General features: G+C 29.0%; 3 protein-coding genes across 5 annotated transcripts; 1 reads left to right on the top strand and 2 right to left on the bottom strand.

The window, feature by feature from the left end:
- On the bottom strand, positions 1-3,535 carry LOC126915620 (RNA-binding protein 28-like). 2 transcript variants are annotated; one of them, XM_050720455.1, is made up of 11 exons: positions 3,502-3,535; positions 3,017-3,162; positions 2,774-2,942; positions 2,392-2,684; positions 1,991-2,322; positions 1,550-1,886; positions 1,310-1,478; positions 990-1,207; positions 750-899; positions 296-661; positions 1-215 (listed from the first exon to the last, which is right to left on the bottom strand). In XM_050720455.1, exons 1-11 carry the CDS (start codon positions 3,518-3,520, stop codon positions 99-101), a joined length of 2,316 nt encoding a protein of 771 aa, XP_050576412.1. In that variant the 5' UTR covers positions 3,521-3,535; the 3' UTR covers positions 1-98. The 2 variants fall into 2 exon arrangements, with proteins under 2 accessions (XP_050576412.1, XP_050576413.1); XM_050720456.1 differs by lacking the exon at positions 3,502-3,535 and adding an exon at positions 3,243-3,430.
- Positions 3,536-4,027: 492 nt separating this feature from the next.
- On the top strand, positions 4,028-13,735 carry LOC126915618 (transmembrane protein 131). 2 transcript variants are annotated; one of them, XM_050720448.1, is made up of 23 exons: positions 4,028-4,410; positions 5,150-5,214; positions 5,478-5,506; positions 5,980-6,063; positions 6,135-6,258; positions 6,420-6,533; positions 6,617-6,739; positions 6,861-7,024; positions 7,091-7,277; positions 7,353-7,461; positions 7,522-7,781; positions 7,858-8,274; positions 8,360-8,548; positions 8,652-8,880; positions 8,976-9,357; positions 10,017-10,232; positions 10,306-10,445; positions 10,605-11,854; positions 11,953-12,277; positions 12,357-12,784; positions 12,863-13,070; positions 13,168-13,349; positions 13,421-13,735. In XM_050720448.1, the coding sequence occupies exons 1-23, from the start codon at positions 4,317-4,319 to the stop codon at positions 13,508-13,510; spliced, it is 5,409 nt and encodes a 1,802-aa protein (XP_050576405.1). In that variant the 5' UTR covers positions 4,028-4,316; the 3' UTR covers positions 13,511-13,735. The 2 variants fall into 2 exon arrangements, with proteins under 2 accessions (XP_050576405.1, XP_050576404.1); XM_050720447.1 differs by having other exon boundaries at positions 4,029-4,410; positions 12,354-12,784.
- Positions 13,359-15,414, bottom strand: LOC126915626 (uncharacterized). Its single transcript, XM_050720470.1, has 2 exons — positions 14,722-15,414; positions 13,359-14,649 (listed from the first exon to the last, which is right to left on the bottom strand). The coding sequence occupies exons 1-2, from the start codon at positions 15,409-15,411 to the stop codon at positions 14,566-14,568; spliced, it is 774 nt and encodes a 257-aa protein (XP_050576427.1). The 5' UTR covers positions 15,412-15,414; the 3' UTR covers positions 13,359-14,565.
- Between the last annotated feature and the right edge of the window lie 280 nt (positions 15,415-15,694).

Below are 15,694 nucleotides of genomic sequence, written 5' to 3'. Positions count from 1 at the left end.
AACGTTTTGCCGTTTTATTTTTCTTTATAATGTGTATACAGAAATTAGCTATTCAGTACAATTTCTTATTGTAAAATTCCTATTGTAGCAATTAAATTCTATGATTCGTACCATTTAGATTTTTTCAATTCTAACGATTTTAATTTGTCTTTGTATTTATTTACAAGTTTCTCCAAATTCACATCATCGTGGTTTACTTTCGTTCTTTGTTTTGGCTGTAAAGAAAAAGTCTCAATTAGAAAATATAAATAATTGTTATGTAATCTTCAGCTTTATAGATTTAAAAAACGCTTACTTTAACTTCATTTCTATCTGCAATTTTTTGCTTCCTTTTTATTTCTAATTTTTTAGAAGACTTTTTGATCTTTTTCTCTTTTTTTACTGCTTGACTATGCACCATTGCTTGAATTTTTAAATTGTGTTTTGACCGTAATTTATTTTCACCAGGTTTTCCAACCATTCCGGTATACGGTTTTATGTTAAACTTGTCTTCATTTTCAGTTTTTAGTCGTTTCGCTGCAACTTCTTGGTTTGTATCTTCTCCTTCCGTTTTAACTTTGTTTCCTGACCAAAGAGGATTATTTTCGCGACTTTTTTGAAGTCTCTTTTGTTTGGCATTCACCATTACTCGGTTTTCTATTGAGAAGGATACAATTGGTCTCTAAATAAATAAAAATACGAGATATGTAACAGAATAATTTAAAGAAAAATTATATTTATATTATTAATGTTATTTATATATTATGTACCCTTTTAGGAGTGAATATATTTGGATTATTATTCACACTTCTCAAAGTCTCAAGTGCATCTTCGTGTTTTGTAAACGAAACGAATCCATATTCTTTCGATTTCCACACTCCCTTCAGATCCACATTTTTTGGATCTCGCATAATACGTGCCTATATAAAATTAACTTAAAAATTAATTTTCTAACATAAGTTTATTCAATATTAAATATTCAAGTTGGAATTATGTAACCTAATAAATACCTCTCTTATAACTGCTGTAGGAGGACTATGACGTTCAAGGATTTTTCTGAATTTATCATCATTTAATGTAGCTGGTAAATTATGAACAACAAGTCGTACTCTGGACACGAACATATTTAAATTTCGCAATATCTGTGATTTCCACCGTTCTATTTGCAACCGTTTTGACATATCTGTCGCTGAAACTCCAACTGCAGCTGAACTTCCAGCTAATACAACTAAAAAATTAAAATTCACTTATCAGTTAATCTCTAATATTATACAAAATTATTACTAAAAGAAATTTCTCCCCTTCTTTTTTTATTTTATATAATATATACCTCCTTCTTTTACAAGATATAAATTCCTAGAATCCTTTTGTTTGTATTGTTTTGAATTTGCCTTGTTTTCGATTTCATTTCTATCCAATGCTCTGTGTGCTTCAAGTATTTGATCTTCCATTTGCAGTTCATTCCCTGCTGATAAACATTTTTCAGCATCTTCAACATTCTATAATCGAATCTTTATGAAAATGTAAATTCTGTTATGAAAAGGATAGAATATATTTCATAAAAATTTACCTTAAATTTAACAAATGCTGTACCTCTTGAAAATTCAGTTAATGGATCTATGCATACGAGAGCATAACAAATAGGTCCATATCGTTCCATATATTTCTTCAACTCATCATTTTTTATCGAAAATGGTACGTTTTTTAGAAATATGGTTTTTCCTTCAGAAACATCATGAGATTTGAAACGTGGTTTTGTTTCTTTTACATCTATCTTTCCTTGTTCCTCATCTTCATTTTCTTCATTGTTTCCAGATATTTCATTTTCATTGTCTGTTTCTACTTCATCTAAACAATCATTATCAAATTCAACATTTTCTGTGACAATATCGAAATTTTCATCCTCACTGCAATTACATTTTGTTTAGTTACATCTTAGTTGTATGCTTTTAAAACAGTATTTAAAATACAAAATTACATATCCTTTCTTTAAAATTATAAATTTACTCACCCCCCTAGCTCTCCGTTTAAACTTAATTGTTTTGTATTATCTGTATCTTCTATGTCACTTTCTTCTTCCACCTTTACTCTAACTTTATCTTCCTGTTTATTTTCAGAATTATTTTGTACAAATTTGTTTTTAGATACTGCCCAATCAACTATAATGGGTCTATTTAGAAGTGGTTGTAAATTTGTATAATGTATAGCTTTAGCTGCACTTTGTACATGCTCAAATTGTAAAAATGCACATCCTATATTTTTGCCATCACTTCTCTTCAAAATTCTGATTTCTTCTACTGACCCATATGGAGAAAAATGTTTTTTCAAGTCTTCTTCAGTTGCCTACAATTATGATGAAAAATACAAATCTTTTAAAGGAAGAACTAATGTAAATTTTAACCATTATCTTACCTGAAATGATAAATTTCTTATTACAATTCTTGCTCTCTTTTTTCTATTTTTGTCCTTGAGCAATCTTCTCCTTTCCCTTTTTATTTGTAATAATGTTTCCTGTTTAGATGGATCTTCTTCTTCATCTTCATCCTGTTTCATTTGTTTATTTTCATGTCTTTTATCTTGACTTCTCTCTGTATCCTCACTTGTACCATGTTCATTATCCAAATTTTCTGCTTTTTCTGATTCTTTTTTCAACTTTTCACAGTATTTTGATCTTGAAACAGCCCAACTACTACTTATTATTCTACCTAAAAATATGTTTGTAACATATTATTGTCAACAAATTATTGCTTAAATTATCAATATTGGTAATTTTTATTTCTTAATAGAACAATACCAAGAAATTCCTTTTTATTTGTACTAAATATTGCTTTTGAGGCATCTTTTAGCTGTTTAAATTGAATAAAACAACATCCAACTGGGGAACCATCTGTCCGTTTTGGAAAATTTATTTCTAATATTTCTCCGAATGGTTCATACAATTTTTTCACATCTTCTGGAGTTGTCTAATGATATAAATAAATATGAATTTGCTAATATAGAAATATATTTCTTATTTAATATTGAAAAGTGCACTAACCTTAAATGGTATATTGCGAACAATAATCCTAGGTTTTTTATTTTCATCTGTATTGTCATCTATCTCTTGTGTCGGTTTCTTTGATTTCTGTGATTTTATCTTTTTCCTACATATCCAGGAAAGTTTCTTTTTCCCAGTTCTATTGCCTATTTTATTTAGAATAGAGATTAATTAAACATCTGTTTAATGATAATTCTATTAATAATTAAACATATACATCACATACTAGTATTCCGCATTTTGAATGTCTATTTCCAAATTAGTAAAATTTTTATATTAAAATGCCCAATATATAAAATTCTTTAAAACATAAAATGTTCACCGTAATAATGTAATAATTTTTTTTACTTATTTATTTATTAGGTTATATGCAACACATGTGCAGATAGAACTTTCATATTTGAAAGCTTAAACTGGCTCCAAATAAATTAAATACTAGGGTTTCCTATGTTTCCCCTAGATATTGATCACATGAATTTCCCTACCTTCCTTGATCAGATTCATTGAACAAGCTACGTATAATATTTATTTAAAATTTATAAAAGTAGCTTTTTAAGTTAGTATTAAATAATCAATCGTATTCATTTATTCAACTAATATATGAAACGATATAAAATCAACTTCAAACTCCAATAAAATATTCAAAAGAAACCATGAAGTTGTCAACTTTCTCACAATAAAGTAACGTAATTGGATAGTTTATAATAAGGTTCTTAAATATTATTTGCGATTTTTACGTAGGTGTTTGGAGATATAAAAATTAACAAAATTACATGAGCCAATATTTTAAATTGTATAATAAATCCTGGAATAGTAAACGGACATTCTACTAATCAAATATAAGTATCATTACGAAATCATCATAACATATGCATATACATATATGAAATCGCAAATTACCAATATATATTTTGAAATAAAATGAAAAACCACAACTTTTAATTACAAACTTGCCAGTCTTTACCCACCTATAAATTATAAGTGATGAATCAAATGACGTGATTGTTTGATTACTTTGAGAACTTGAACTATTTACAGAAAAACGAAATAATCGAGAAATTAACATATCAAAGATTAATATACGAAAGATACATTGATATAACAATAAGATATAGAGATAATACATATATAATCCATCTTCGTCAGATTGGTTGTATGAAATTCATCTGTGGAAAGGTTTCAAATCGGACGGAAGTAGAATCGATACTCCAGAATTCGATAGTGGCAAAAGTATGGCCGAAAGCGGATTTTCATTTCTGCTAAAGACAAAACAGCAAACAACACAGTGAAAACTATTATTATGACTGAGTTAAAAGTACTTTATTGTATCTTCTTGTTAACGTTTTTCGAGTTGACGTCACAAATTCGACCATCCTTACATGGGCACAATAATGGTAAATGTATATTTATACTATTTTAATTATCTTCATTTCGCCACAGTAATATACATCTTAAATAACGTTTCTGTACTGTTGTTTGATATATGATCAGGCATTGTTTACTTGAAATATAATTTTATGTTAATACAAAGTCCTATGTGCTTGTTAAAAGTCAATAAATTCTCATTTTTCTAAGAAAATTTAAAGATCTGTACTTACTTGCTTGTTAACAAAGATACTTTATGGTATGTTTATTGATAGTTTTCTTTTTTACGTCGTTGAATTATAAATTAATTCATGTATTCGCACAAATACAAGGTTTTCTTTATTATTTTGTAGTTATCATTATATTGTGAGCATATTGTCAATTATAGTGACAGAGATTTACAATGTTTGTAGTATTATACTGTAGCAGATAAAATGTTGATATGATATTATGTTTTAAGAGATAAGTAAGGAATTGTTAGTGAAAATTTTATGTCATACATGTGCATAGAAACTTCATGAATGTAAAAGTATAATATGTATACATAAAATTTTATGTTAATGATATTAATGAATGACAATATTTACCAATTATTATTGATTATTATTATATCAAATCTCTCTAAATGATTAATATATTTCTGAAGTAATATTTTATAACTTATGATGCTTTTATATCGTTTATATTTCATAATTTTTGCTACAAATAATCTGTATAGAAAATTGATAATTTATTTAAGATTTTTATCTAATAAGAAATGTTTCATAGCCTTCGTACAGGATGACAATGATGTTCAATACCTTTTGGACAACATACCTATGTCTATGCATAAGGTTAGTTGCATTTCTTTTCTTATCTAAATTGTCTTATCTTATATTAGATTCCATTAGATTACATTAGATTAGAGAAGAAAACCAAAATTTTTGCGTTAAATAGATAATTTCAAATAAACAAATTTTTAAATATAATATTAACTGCAATGAGTATTTTTCTCCAAATATTTTAATAAAATTTTTTTATTTTTTAAAAATATATATATAATGTTCTAAAACGAATGTTATATGATTCTATATAATGTTAAATTTTTATTTTATAGGATTTTACTAATACAGTACAGGGGGCTGGGTAAGCATAATACTCATTAAAATAATGGTGAGTGAAAGTAGGAAAGGTTTTCATTATAAGTTTCCTTCTTCAGTTTCAAAACGTTTATCTACAATAATATAATTTTCTATTCATCTCTTTTTTATTTCATGCAAGGCTAAAAATTGAAAAAAAAATATAAGAGATAGATATTTAGGATTTTTAATTAATTAGTTGTCTTAATGTGATAGCACAAAAACGATATAATAGTTTAAAATGTGAAAAAGATATGTTATTAAATATGATGATTTTAATCATTTAATAAAATATTTTAATTGTTTTATTACAATAATACTTTTAAATAACAACTTTTTTAAATTCTAAACACTTCTTTACTAACTGTGATTACTTCAAACTAATTTTTCTCATACCTTTCCTATTTTCAATTTCCACTATTACAAATATATTTGAAAATTACTATTAGATACATTAAAATTTTCAAACTGATTTTTAAGGGATACGACATCAGACGAAGATAAAACACAAGATTCATTGTCTTATGTTTATTTCAAACCACATGTTTTGGACTTTAAAGAGAGGTATATAAATTTTGGCTGTGTCACATTAATATAGGTGAATATACATACAATGAAGATGTTTTTGTTTCTAGACAACTTGGTATACCCCACCAAGAAACTGTGATCTTGTTTAATAGAGATCAGAACAAAACAATCCACCTTTTATCAATTTCTGGAAATACACGTCATTTCCATTCATCATTCTTTCGAAACAAAGTAAGTTTTTCATGGAGTAAGATTTTATGTCTATTTTTCAAGAGACAAAAGAAATGAAAATATCTAAAAGAAATAGAAAATTGATAAATTAATTTTAAAATAATATAGAACAATGTAAGTAAAACACAATAAGTTTCATTATCACAATTTAATCTGTATAGGTAATTCCACCATTGGGGAATACAACATTTGATGTTATCTTTCTTGGCCGAGAAGAAGGTGATATTGATATACATCTTTTTATACATACAGCGGATGGAACTGTGAAATATCAAGTAATCACAAATTATTGTATTTATAATTGTAAATTCTACATATATTTTTCTTTAATTAAAAATATAATCTTATCTCCACATAGGTGAAAGGAATAAGTGTCAGTAGTCCATATCGACTCAGACCTGTAGTGGATGTTAAATTACCTTTAAATGCAACATTTACTCCACTTATATACATGCACAATCCACACTCAGAAGCTTTACAAGTATGGATTTGTTTATATATTTTTAAAATTATTATATAATATATAAATATATAATATTTTAAAAATTATTTACTTTTTATTTTATTTAATAATTATCTGTATTTTATATTTTATGAATAAGGTATTAGAGGTATATAGTAGTGGTGGAGAATTTCAACTAGAATTACCATCAGGAGAAGCAGAAGGTTCACGTGAACTATGGGAAATTCCACCATATCAGACAAAGCCTATCATAAGATTACATTTTAATGCTTACACAGAAAAAAATCATACTGCATACATTAGGTTTGTGTCACAAATGTTATCTTTAATTATTCTAGATTTAATTATTGATATTTGTCTTAATTACAGACTTAAAGTAAACAATACTTCAGAAGTACTTGTTGTAACAGTTGAAGTTGAAGTTAAAAGTGAGGCTGGCCTTCATTGGGGTGGAAGTTCTGGAGTAATCAATTTAGGTATGGGTGGCTCACTGCAACCTCCCATCCAATACCCTATTGCTTTGAAAAATTCGGCAAAAAAACCAATAAAAATTATGGTAAATAATTTTTTTAATATAATTTATGAAGTATTTGGATCATTATAGACAAAAGAATTTTTATATATTTTACAGAATATAATTAGTACGCCAGTTTCTAAAGCATTAAAACTTAATTTCGAGCAGGCGGTAATTCCTGGAGATACCGATATACCGATTGCCATAGGAGCATTAATTTATGACTGTACGTAATTTCGCTGTATATATGATATATGATATAATAAAATATACTATTTTATTTTAGGGAAGACTGGTTTAGAATCACAACATTTTAAGGGCAAATTAGTGATAAAAGCCATAGGTCCTGGTGGTTCTAGTCAAAAACTAACAATTCCATGGGTAGCACAAGCTCTACAGGGTGGACTAGAAGTAAACGCATCAATTACGCATTATTGTTCTCTCCAATCTAATCAAACACGAAATTTTAGCGTTGTTAATAAGTTTAAATTACCATTAGCTATTACAAATATCACAATGTCATCGCATATAAAGACACTTTTTACAGTAAGTTACAATGATAATACAAAACTCCAAGAAAAAATTTAATTAGAAATTAAAATATATATCATTTATTTTATAGATACAAAATTTTATTCCAAGAGTAATAAAACCAGAGCAAAAAGTTAATATATTTTCTTTACAACTCGCAAAAGATAAGAAAACTGATAATGTGAAGATGGAATCGTCAATTTTAATTCATTCAAACGTTTCTGTAACTGAAGTTCCATTGCTAAGTTATGATGGAAAAGTAAGGAAAATTGTTCCTGAAGAAAGAGAAAGTGACGAAGGCACGATGAATTTTGGCACAGTAGGAAGTGGAACTGAAAATGAAGCTATTTTTGCTTTGGAGAATCAAAATCCAATTAATATAGATTTACATGGTTGGGGTGTTAACATGCCTGGTGCAGTATTGGAACTTATGGGTTGTCAAAATGGTCCTGCTGATTTATTGGATAAAGAACTTCGTAATATAACTGTATGCAGTCACACGGGTAATGTAAGTAATAATTCTATTATAACAAATATTTATTGCAATATAATAATCATAAAAACATTAATAAAACATTATTACTTAATTTTAGCAATACATAAAACCTGGTCATTTAGCTATTTTTAAAATTAAAGTCAAAACTCCAATGGTTGAGGAAGATACAATTGTGGGTGATGTATTCGTTAGGACAACTTATGAAAGATTTATTTTACCAGTTTACATGCGAGTTGCATATGGAAGAATTTCTTTGAAAAAACTTATTTTTACAGATTGTTTCCCTGTAAGTGGTTAGAATATTGTACCAAATTATTGGTGGATTTATCTGAATTTTCTGAATTTTTGATAAACCTTTTTTAATAATTTCTATTGTAATCATTTTGCAGGGGTCAATTTGTGTACAGCAAGTAAAGGTATATTCAACATTCATTAAGCCTATGCAAGTAACTCGAATCGCACCAGTAAATAAAGATAACAGAATAAAATACATACCTTTAGAAGAAGCATCAATGCCTGTTATAACAAAAGGAGAAAATTACATTGGTTCAGTAAGAATTGATCCATCAGTGGCTTGTAAACATCATTGTTATTTAGGCTTATCATTGGACAGCAATGGTCAGTTATCTTATTATACACACTATAATTTAAATGATGTTTATATATGTACATGTATTTATATTATTAAACTCATACTTTTTATCTTGTTACAGCTGGTAAACAGTGGTTGAACACCTTGGCCCTACCTTCAAATACAAGAAACTCTGATTTAAATTTATTAAATATCAGATATACACGATTTCTTAATTTAACAGGCAGTCGTTCTTGGGACAATATTACGATGCGTTTAGATACAACAGAAGTTCGCGGGCACAAATTTTATTTAAATATAAAACCACATTGGCCCAGTTTATTAACTGGTGTTGCTAATAGTAAAGATAAAGTCGCTTTGATGTTTCCTTTGACGCAAATTGGAAATACGTCCTATAGAACGATCAAAGTGTACAATCCAAGTATCACTCCTTTAATAGTACAATTAGTTCTGGATTGGAATTATCCACAAGGAACAAGACTTTATCATTCGTTACCCGCTAAGTATGTATTTTTCGAATAAATAAACAAATATATATACAGGGTGAAACTCATAACTTTTAGGATAGATAGTACTTTCCAAATGATGAAAAAAAAGTCCTAATTATACATGGGTCGAAAAATGAATATTTTCAAAGTTATAAACAACTTTGTTTCGATTAAAGCGACAAACTTGCTTCGGGAGCTATCGTACCATATTCAAACAGTGGATTACATTATCATTTCTTCTTTTTCTAATTACAGAAAGCTTTCTAGATGTTCGCCTTCCATTTTCACACATGTTTGACATATTTGTATTAAATTGCGTACTTTTTAAAAAATTCTTGGACGTGTTCTAACTATTTCACTAGCATTTTATATTTTCTGACGTAATTCGTCTATGTCATTAATTGTTGAAGATTGTTATACTTTTAAGAAATCTTCACATTATTTCTATATAATATGATAGCTTCTGAAGCGAGAAGGTCAGTTGCCTTAACTGAAACAACAAATTATTTTTAACTTTGGAACTGTTAATTTTTCTTCCCATGTTTATTAAGACATTTTTTCATTGTTTGACAAATACTATCTACTCTTTTTTTGTTTCACCCTATATAAAGTATTGTTCGTACAAAAATTATAACAAAAACATGTAATATGAATAAATATATTTTTATGTATAGGTTTAAATTTACATGTGTAGACTGTGGATCTACAATTGCAGAAGAATTCAAGTTAGAAGAAAGTATAGTAGATAGAGAAACGTTCGAGAAAGAATGGAACATTACAGTAGCATCACGATCTATTCCTTTGTATTTAAAACCTTCAGAATTGAGAACTGTACAAGTATCATATACACCTTTCTCACAATCTTTATCATCTGCATTTTTATATGTTAGGTAAATTTCATCACCAAATTCGTCAAAATAAAGAAATGAGTAATAAATCTTCCTTCATTTTCAATAATTGTAGGAATAACATGACTATTTTGGAAGTATTGCGTGTGATAGGTCAAGGAGCAAATGCACAGTTTAAATTTGGAAATCGAAAGCCAGGTTCTACTACGCCTTTACTATTCGAACTTGCGGAAAAACATCTTAAAGATTGTGAACGTATGTACGTTTCTCTACCCTCGTTCTATCGTTCAAGCATAATGAAAAAATAGAATCATTTTACCAAAAATTACCATATATTTAATAATTACAAATTAACATAAACTAGTACATTAAAAAAAATAACTTAATATATTTTATTCTTTTTCTGAATAATAGGAGAACGATTTAAACGGAGTCTGGTTCCAAATCTGACGGTAAAGAGATCCTTTATGGCAAGGAATACAGGACAACTTCCTATAGAAATCTACGATTTTTATATTAACGGTTTACGATGCGAAGGGTATGGTTTCAAGGTATTGAACTGCACGCCGTTCAAATTGATCCCAAATGCTGCAAAAAAGGTGGAAATAGCATTTACGCCAGACTTCACCTTGTCACGAATCGAAAGGAAGCTCCTGATATCTACAAGTTTGGGTTCTGATAGTGATATCGAGAATGGTACGGTGATACTTAATTTACTCGCTACTCTTCCTCCGCATTCTTTGGAAGCTTGCACAGCGGCACTTTGGAGACCGTCATGGGAATACACTGTGCGATGGACAGCTATTAGTCTTTCGTTGATATTATTAATATGTGTTCTCGCTATTTCATTTCTTGAAGCGGATCGAATATTACGGGGAACTTTAGCTAACTTCTCGAGAGAAAGTTCAGTTCAACCACCTCTAGATTTAAGGTTATTATCGCACATGCCTGTACACACAGCGCAAGATTCGACTTCTTTGAAAGAGAAATTAATAAATGAGGAAAAACAGAAAATGGCAAAAAAAGAAGAAACGTATCCAGATTGGGCACTGATGAACGTGAAAAAATATAAGGACAAAGATAACATGCAAAAAGGACTGAAAATTCCTGACTGGTCTGCGGATGAAGAACGCAGATTTAAGCTAGACACTGAATCGAAAGACATGTTGACATTTAAACGATGCGAAGAATCGAATTTAGATAACAGTAACGTTATAAGCAATATTACGCTTGGTGTCAAGAAAAGGAATAGTAAAAAGCAAAACAATGTACAGGAAGTTCAAACGGATAATTCTATGGCAGAGACCGCATTTTCTGATATCCAGGGAACTCAAGAAAAGAAATACCCTATAAATACGCTTACAAAGACAAGTCCTGTAACAAATAGGAAAGGAAAGTCTAATCAAACAACAAATGTTAAGACGGAAACGAAGCTGGTCGATCATGAAGTTCAAGTTGACACAACGGGACTTCTTAATAATATTCGAACTAACAAGCTAGATAGCAAAAGAAAACAAACTGCAGTTGGAAATAGCAATAACAATCACGTATCCTTTAAAAAATTTGAGCAGAATAGTAATCAACGGAACATTCATCTTTCGGAGGAAGAAACATCGTCTACAACAACAGAGAGTTCTGTTCAAGATGATCCACCACTTTGTAAGGTGAGAAACCTGGTCAAACTGTATGTACATCAAATTATTACCTCTATTCATTTTATGAATTAGAAAATAAATTTTACAATAAATATTATTTGTTACAGAATTTCGATCAACCTTGTGGAAAATCCGATAAGTTGCAAAGGAAATCTGCAACTAAAAAGACTAAACCTCAATCAATTGTTTCTGTGCCATGCGTAGATTATAGAGATAATTACGAAGGTGACTGTGACGACGATGAATATGATAAAGAAAGACACAATAATCCAAACAGATGGAAAACGAATACAAGATCTACTATGAAACACCATATTCATACAACCCGTACTGTTGAGTCATCCTTCAAGTTACCACGACAGAATAAAAATCCTCCTAGAAAGGATAAGGGATCCCAGAAACGTCGAGTCATCGATAAAGGACATGTAAAAGGTATATAAAATCTCCAAATCTCTTAATATAATTTTGTTAATTATTGACCATTACTTATTAATTATTTTTATCATAGTAGCAACATTAAATGAAAGTACTAACCAAAGAGAAGATGCAACACGTGCATTGGGAGCTGTTTCCGCTCCGTTACCTCCGCCGCCATCATGTTGGGGTGAAAATCGAGCTAGGTTTAGTGACGTCGTAGCACGAAATCAAGAGAGTATTTCGTCGTTTTCGGATTTAAATAAGTTACACAAAACTCAAACGACCACGCATAACATGTCAATGGTTTTCAATAACGACACCAAAGATGTAGATTATACTAAACAACAATCAAGTCAAGAATTAATACATAGTACGAAGGAATACAGAATGGTATCGAAATCTCCGTCTTTCTGCATTCAATCTGTTGAGAAAGAGAAGCCACTTAGTCAAGATTCTTTGAAAATGCAAAATAATTTGCAACATTCAAATAGTTATTTCATAAATGCCTTCACAGAACCACTGGTAGGTTAAAAAATAATGTAATTTAAGATTGTGTGATACCTATATTTTTACAATCACAATTCGATTGGAACTTTTCAGTTTGAACGTGAATTGGTTCCATACGACGATCTTCCAGAAACCGATGAACCATTAATGGAATTAGAGAGTCCCGAGGAAGATACACGATGTCAGTTATGGGAAGATAATAATCCTATGTTTAAATTATTCTCTGATAGTACAACTGGATTTCAGTTGGATTCACCAAAATCCTCAGAGAAACCTCCAATGTTAACGGATACATTAAAGGGTAAGAGATCTTTTTATTACATAGTATATAGCAACTAAATACGACCATATTTTTTTTATTTTAAAATAATCAAAATATTATGAACTTGAATTTACAGATAACTGGGTAACAGTCGAGTCAAATTGGAAACCTTTATATACTAGAACAGCAGTAGGAGAAGAAAGAAGTGGTGTTTGGGGAATAAATACAGGAGGTGTATGGGCTGCAAGTCCATGGGGTGCAGCTGCACCATCTCTAGTTTCACAATTATCTTCATTACAAACAGAATCGGATACACAAGTAAGAGAATAATTTTTTACTCATATATTTATCTCGATTCTATATACAAAACTCTTTCAATATTATTTCAGGAAAGATCGGATTTCGATCCATTTCGTTCACTCAGTACAATATGGACACCATCATCCTCAGAGTCTTGGAAGAAAAAGCGCGAAGACTAATCTCGTTTCCAAAAATTTTCAATATTGTATCTTGTGATATCTAGACCTGGTTAAAGCAATTTTCTTTTCTAATATGGAAAGTAATAATGTATTTATTAGCAACACCTTTTGTGATTGGTAATGCTTAAACTACAGGCTAATTTTGTTATTATTCATGTTTCTCGCATTTGTGATATGTTGTTGAATAGTACGTCGCATAATAATACCGAATAATTTCGGGCAAAATTGTTTTGTACTTGTTAAATTTTTAACGTTGTCATTTGTTGTCTTATGTTATTATTGGTACTTTAATATGGTACGTTGAAATTTCGAAAAATATCGAATCGAAATCACAAGCTTTTTCATGGTTTCGAGTTAGAATGACCAACCAAAGTCTGAATTGGAAGTAAAATTTTACAACAATAGAAACATAAATCAATCAAAGAAATGAACATATAAAAATAAGAGAATTTCTAATTTATTGATTTTTGTTTTTTCGATTATTTGTTATTTTATACTTTCTACACATACATGAAAAATTATTACAATACTCAAAGAATGTTGGTCTTGATGTTACGTAAAGAAAGGTAATAATTAAGTTATTTGGAACGAGTGAGAACTGTGATTTTTATAGTCTTGACTTGTAGAAATTTCTTCGGTAAGTTTTCAAAACATTTTACAAAGTTATGATGTATACAAAACAAAATAAAAATGTGTACCTACTCTTCAAGACTGGTAAAAAAGTTACTGTGTTTTAATAATTTGAATCTTACTTTTATAAATAATCTGTTTTAAAGAAAGTAGCTTAAAATATTCAATTATTTATAAAAAGAATTATTAAAATCTGCTTAAAATAATTTAGTAAAATAAGTTTTATTACAAAACTGATAAAGTATATTTATGAAATTTGATATCTTTATAATTTTAAAATATAAGTATTTAAAATTTTTTGTGGTGCAGAAAGTAAACCACAGTTATAAGGTTTGTATTACAGATAGTTAACGTAAAATAGAACAATATCAATCAAAAATTTTCTGTTAATTTAAGACATATAAAAATTATTTTTTTCTTACAGATTATAAAATTGTCTGTCTACAACCAGGTTTTGTTGTATTGTTCATAACACGTGATTTAGTTTGTTGTATCCTTTGCAAAAGTAACTGTAAATGTAAATATATTTCATTGATTCATCCTATAACTAATTACATTAAACATATTTATTTATTACATACTATATTTTCATTTTCTATTTTTTTTTGTAATTTCTTTCTATTTATTGCAGAGCTGCTTATGCGCGTTAATGGGACATTTTCATGAAGTATCTTCTCCTTCGGTCTTTGTTGTGCCATTATCTTTCTCAAAAGAATTTGATTCTCCCATTCGATCTTCCGAATTTCATCATCTGTAAAACTCATATTCCTCCTTCTGTTCCTTACCTGTTTGATGCCTATAGAATTAGCTTCAGATATTGAACTTCTACAAGAAATTAAGTTTGTAACTTCATTGTTTTGTATTATATTTTCGGATCCTTCTTCTTTTTCACTTTTGCTATCCTTTTGGTTACTTGTGCAATTAGTGATTTCAGGAGAATGATGGGACTCATTAAGCGATCTTGATGTGACATTAGTTCCTTCAGATTCATCGCCAGACTCATCAGAACAAAACGAGTCATTGCTATAGATGGAATCTTCATCTATGGTGTCTTTTACTAAATCTGCAGATTGTTCAACATCTTTGGGGGTCTTTGATTCTTGATCACAGGTATTTTCCTCGTCAGTTTCTTCTTCATCCACTTCATGAATACTGGGCACATGATTGAAACTATCTTTCATTTCAGAAAATTGTTCATGAATTATTGCATCTGTTAACGTTAATGTATACAGACACCTACAATCAGCCTGACTCTCTTCTAAGCATGACATGGGAATGTATAATCAATAAAAAGATTCAGTAATAAAAGATTGAATTAATAATAGTATAAAATTGATTCACTGGTATTTTCAGGTTAAGAAAGAATTATAACATATATGAGTTTTAGTAACTATGGCAGCAAAATAGCAAAACAATAGAATATTGAAAATCTTCATCAATTGAATGTTTCAAACACTATATAGAGGGGGAAAAACTAAATGGGATCAATTAGTATAGTGTTCATATCCAAAATAGAGCACTCTACACTAATTACATGTAATTAATTAATTATCT

This window comes from Bombus affinis, chromosome 4 (assembly GCF_024516045.1).
Source record: "Bombus affinis isolate iyBomAffi1 chromosome 4, iyBomAffi1.2, whole genome shotgun sequence".
Taxonomy (NCBI): Eukaryota; Metazoa; Arthropoda; class Insecta; order Hymenoptera; family Apidae; genus Bombus; species Bombus affinis.
The sequence above is the reverse complement of the archived record's forward strand: the minus strand, read 5'-3'. Positions and strand labels throughout refer to the sequence as shown.

What these genes read in the sequence shown, in the direction of transcription:
- LOC126915620 (XM_050720455.1), bottom strand. An exon ending in TTAAACGGAGAGCTAGGGGG is followed by an intron (nt 1,887 to 1,990) that starts GTGAGTAAATTT and finishes ATGTAATTGCAG; the next exon opens with TGAGGATGAAAATTTCGATA. An exon ending in ATATATTCACTCCTAAAAGG is followed by an intron (nt 662 to 749) that starts GTACATAATATA and finishes TTATTTATTTAG; the next exon opens with AGACCAATTGTATCCTTCTC.
- LOC126915618 (XM_050720447.1), top strand. Translation starts at nt 4,317, where the DNA reads ATGACTGAGTTAAAAGTACTTTATTGTATCTTCTTGTTAACGTTTTTC. An exon ending in CACACTCAGAAGCTTTACAA is followed by an intron (nt 6,740 to 6,860) that starts GTATGGATTTGT and finishes TTTATGAATAAG; the next exon opens with GTATTAGAGGTATATAGTAG. An exon ending in AGGAGCATTAATTTATGACT is followed by an intron (nt 7,462 to 7,521) that starts GTACGTAATTTC and finishes ATTTTATTTTAG; the next exon opens with GGAAGACTGGTTTAGAATCA.
- LOC126915626 (XM_050720470.1), bottom strand. Translation starts at nt 15,411, where the DNA reads ATGTCATGCTTAGAAGAGAGTCAGGCTGATTGTAGGTGTCTGTATACA. An exon ending in AAATAGAAAATGAAAATATA is followed by an intron (nt 14,650 to 14,721) that starts GTATGTAATAAA and finishes TTACATTTACAG; the next exon opens with TTACTTTTGCAAAGGATACA.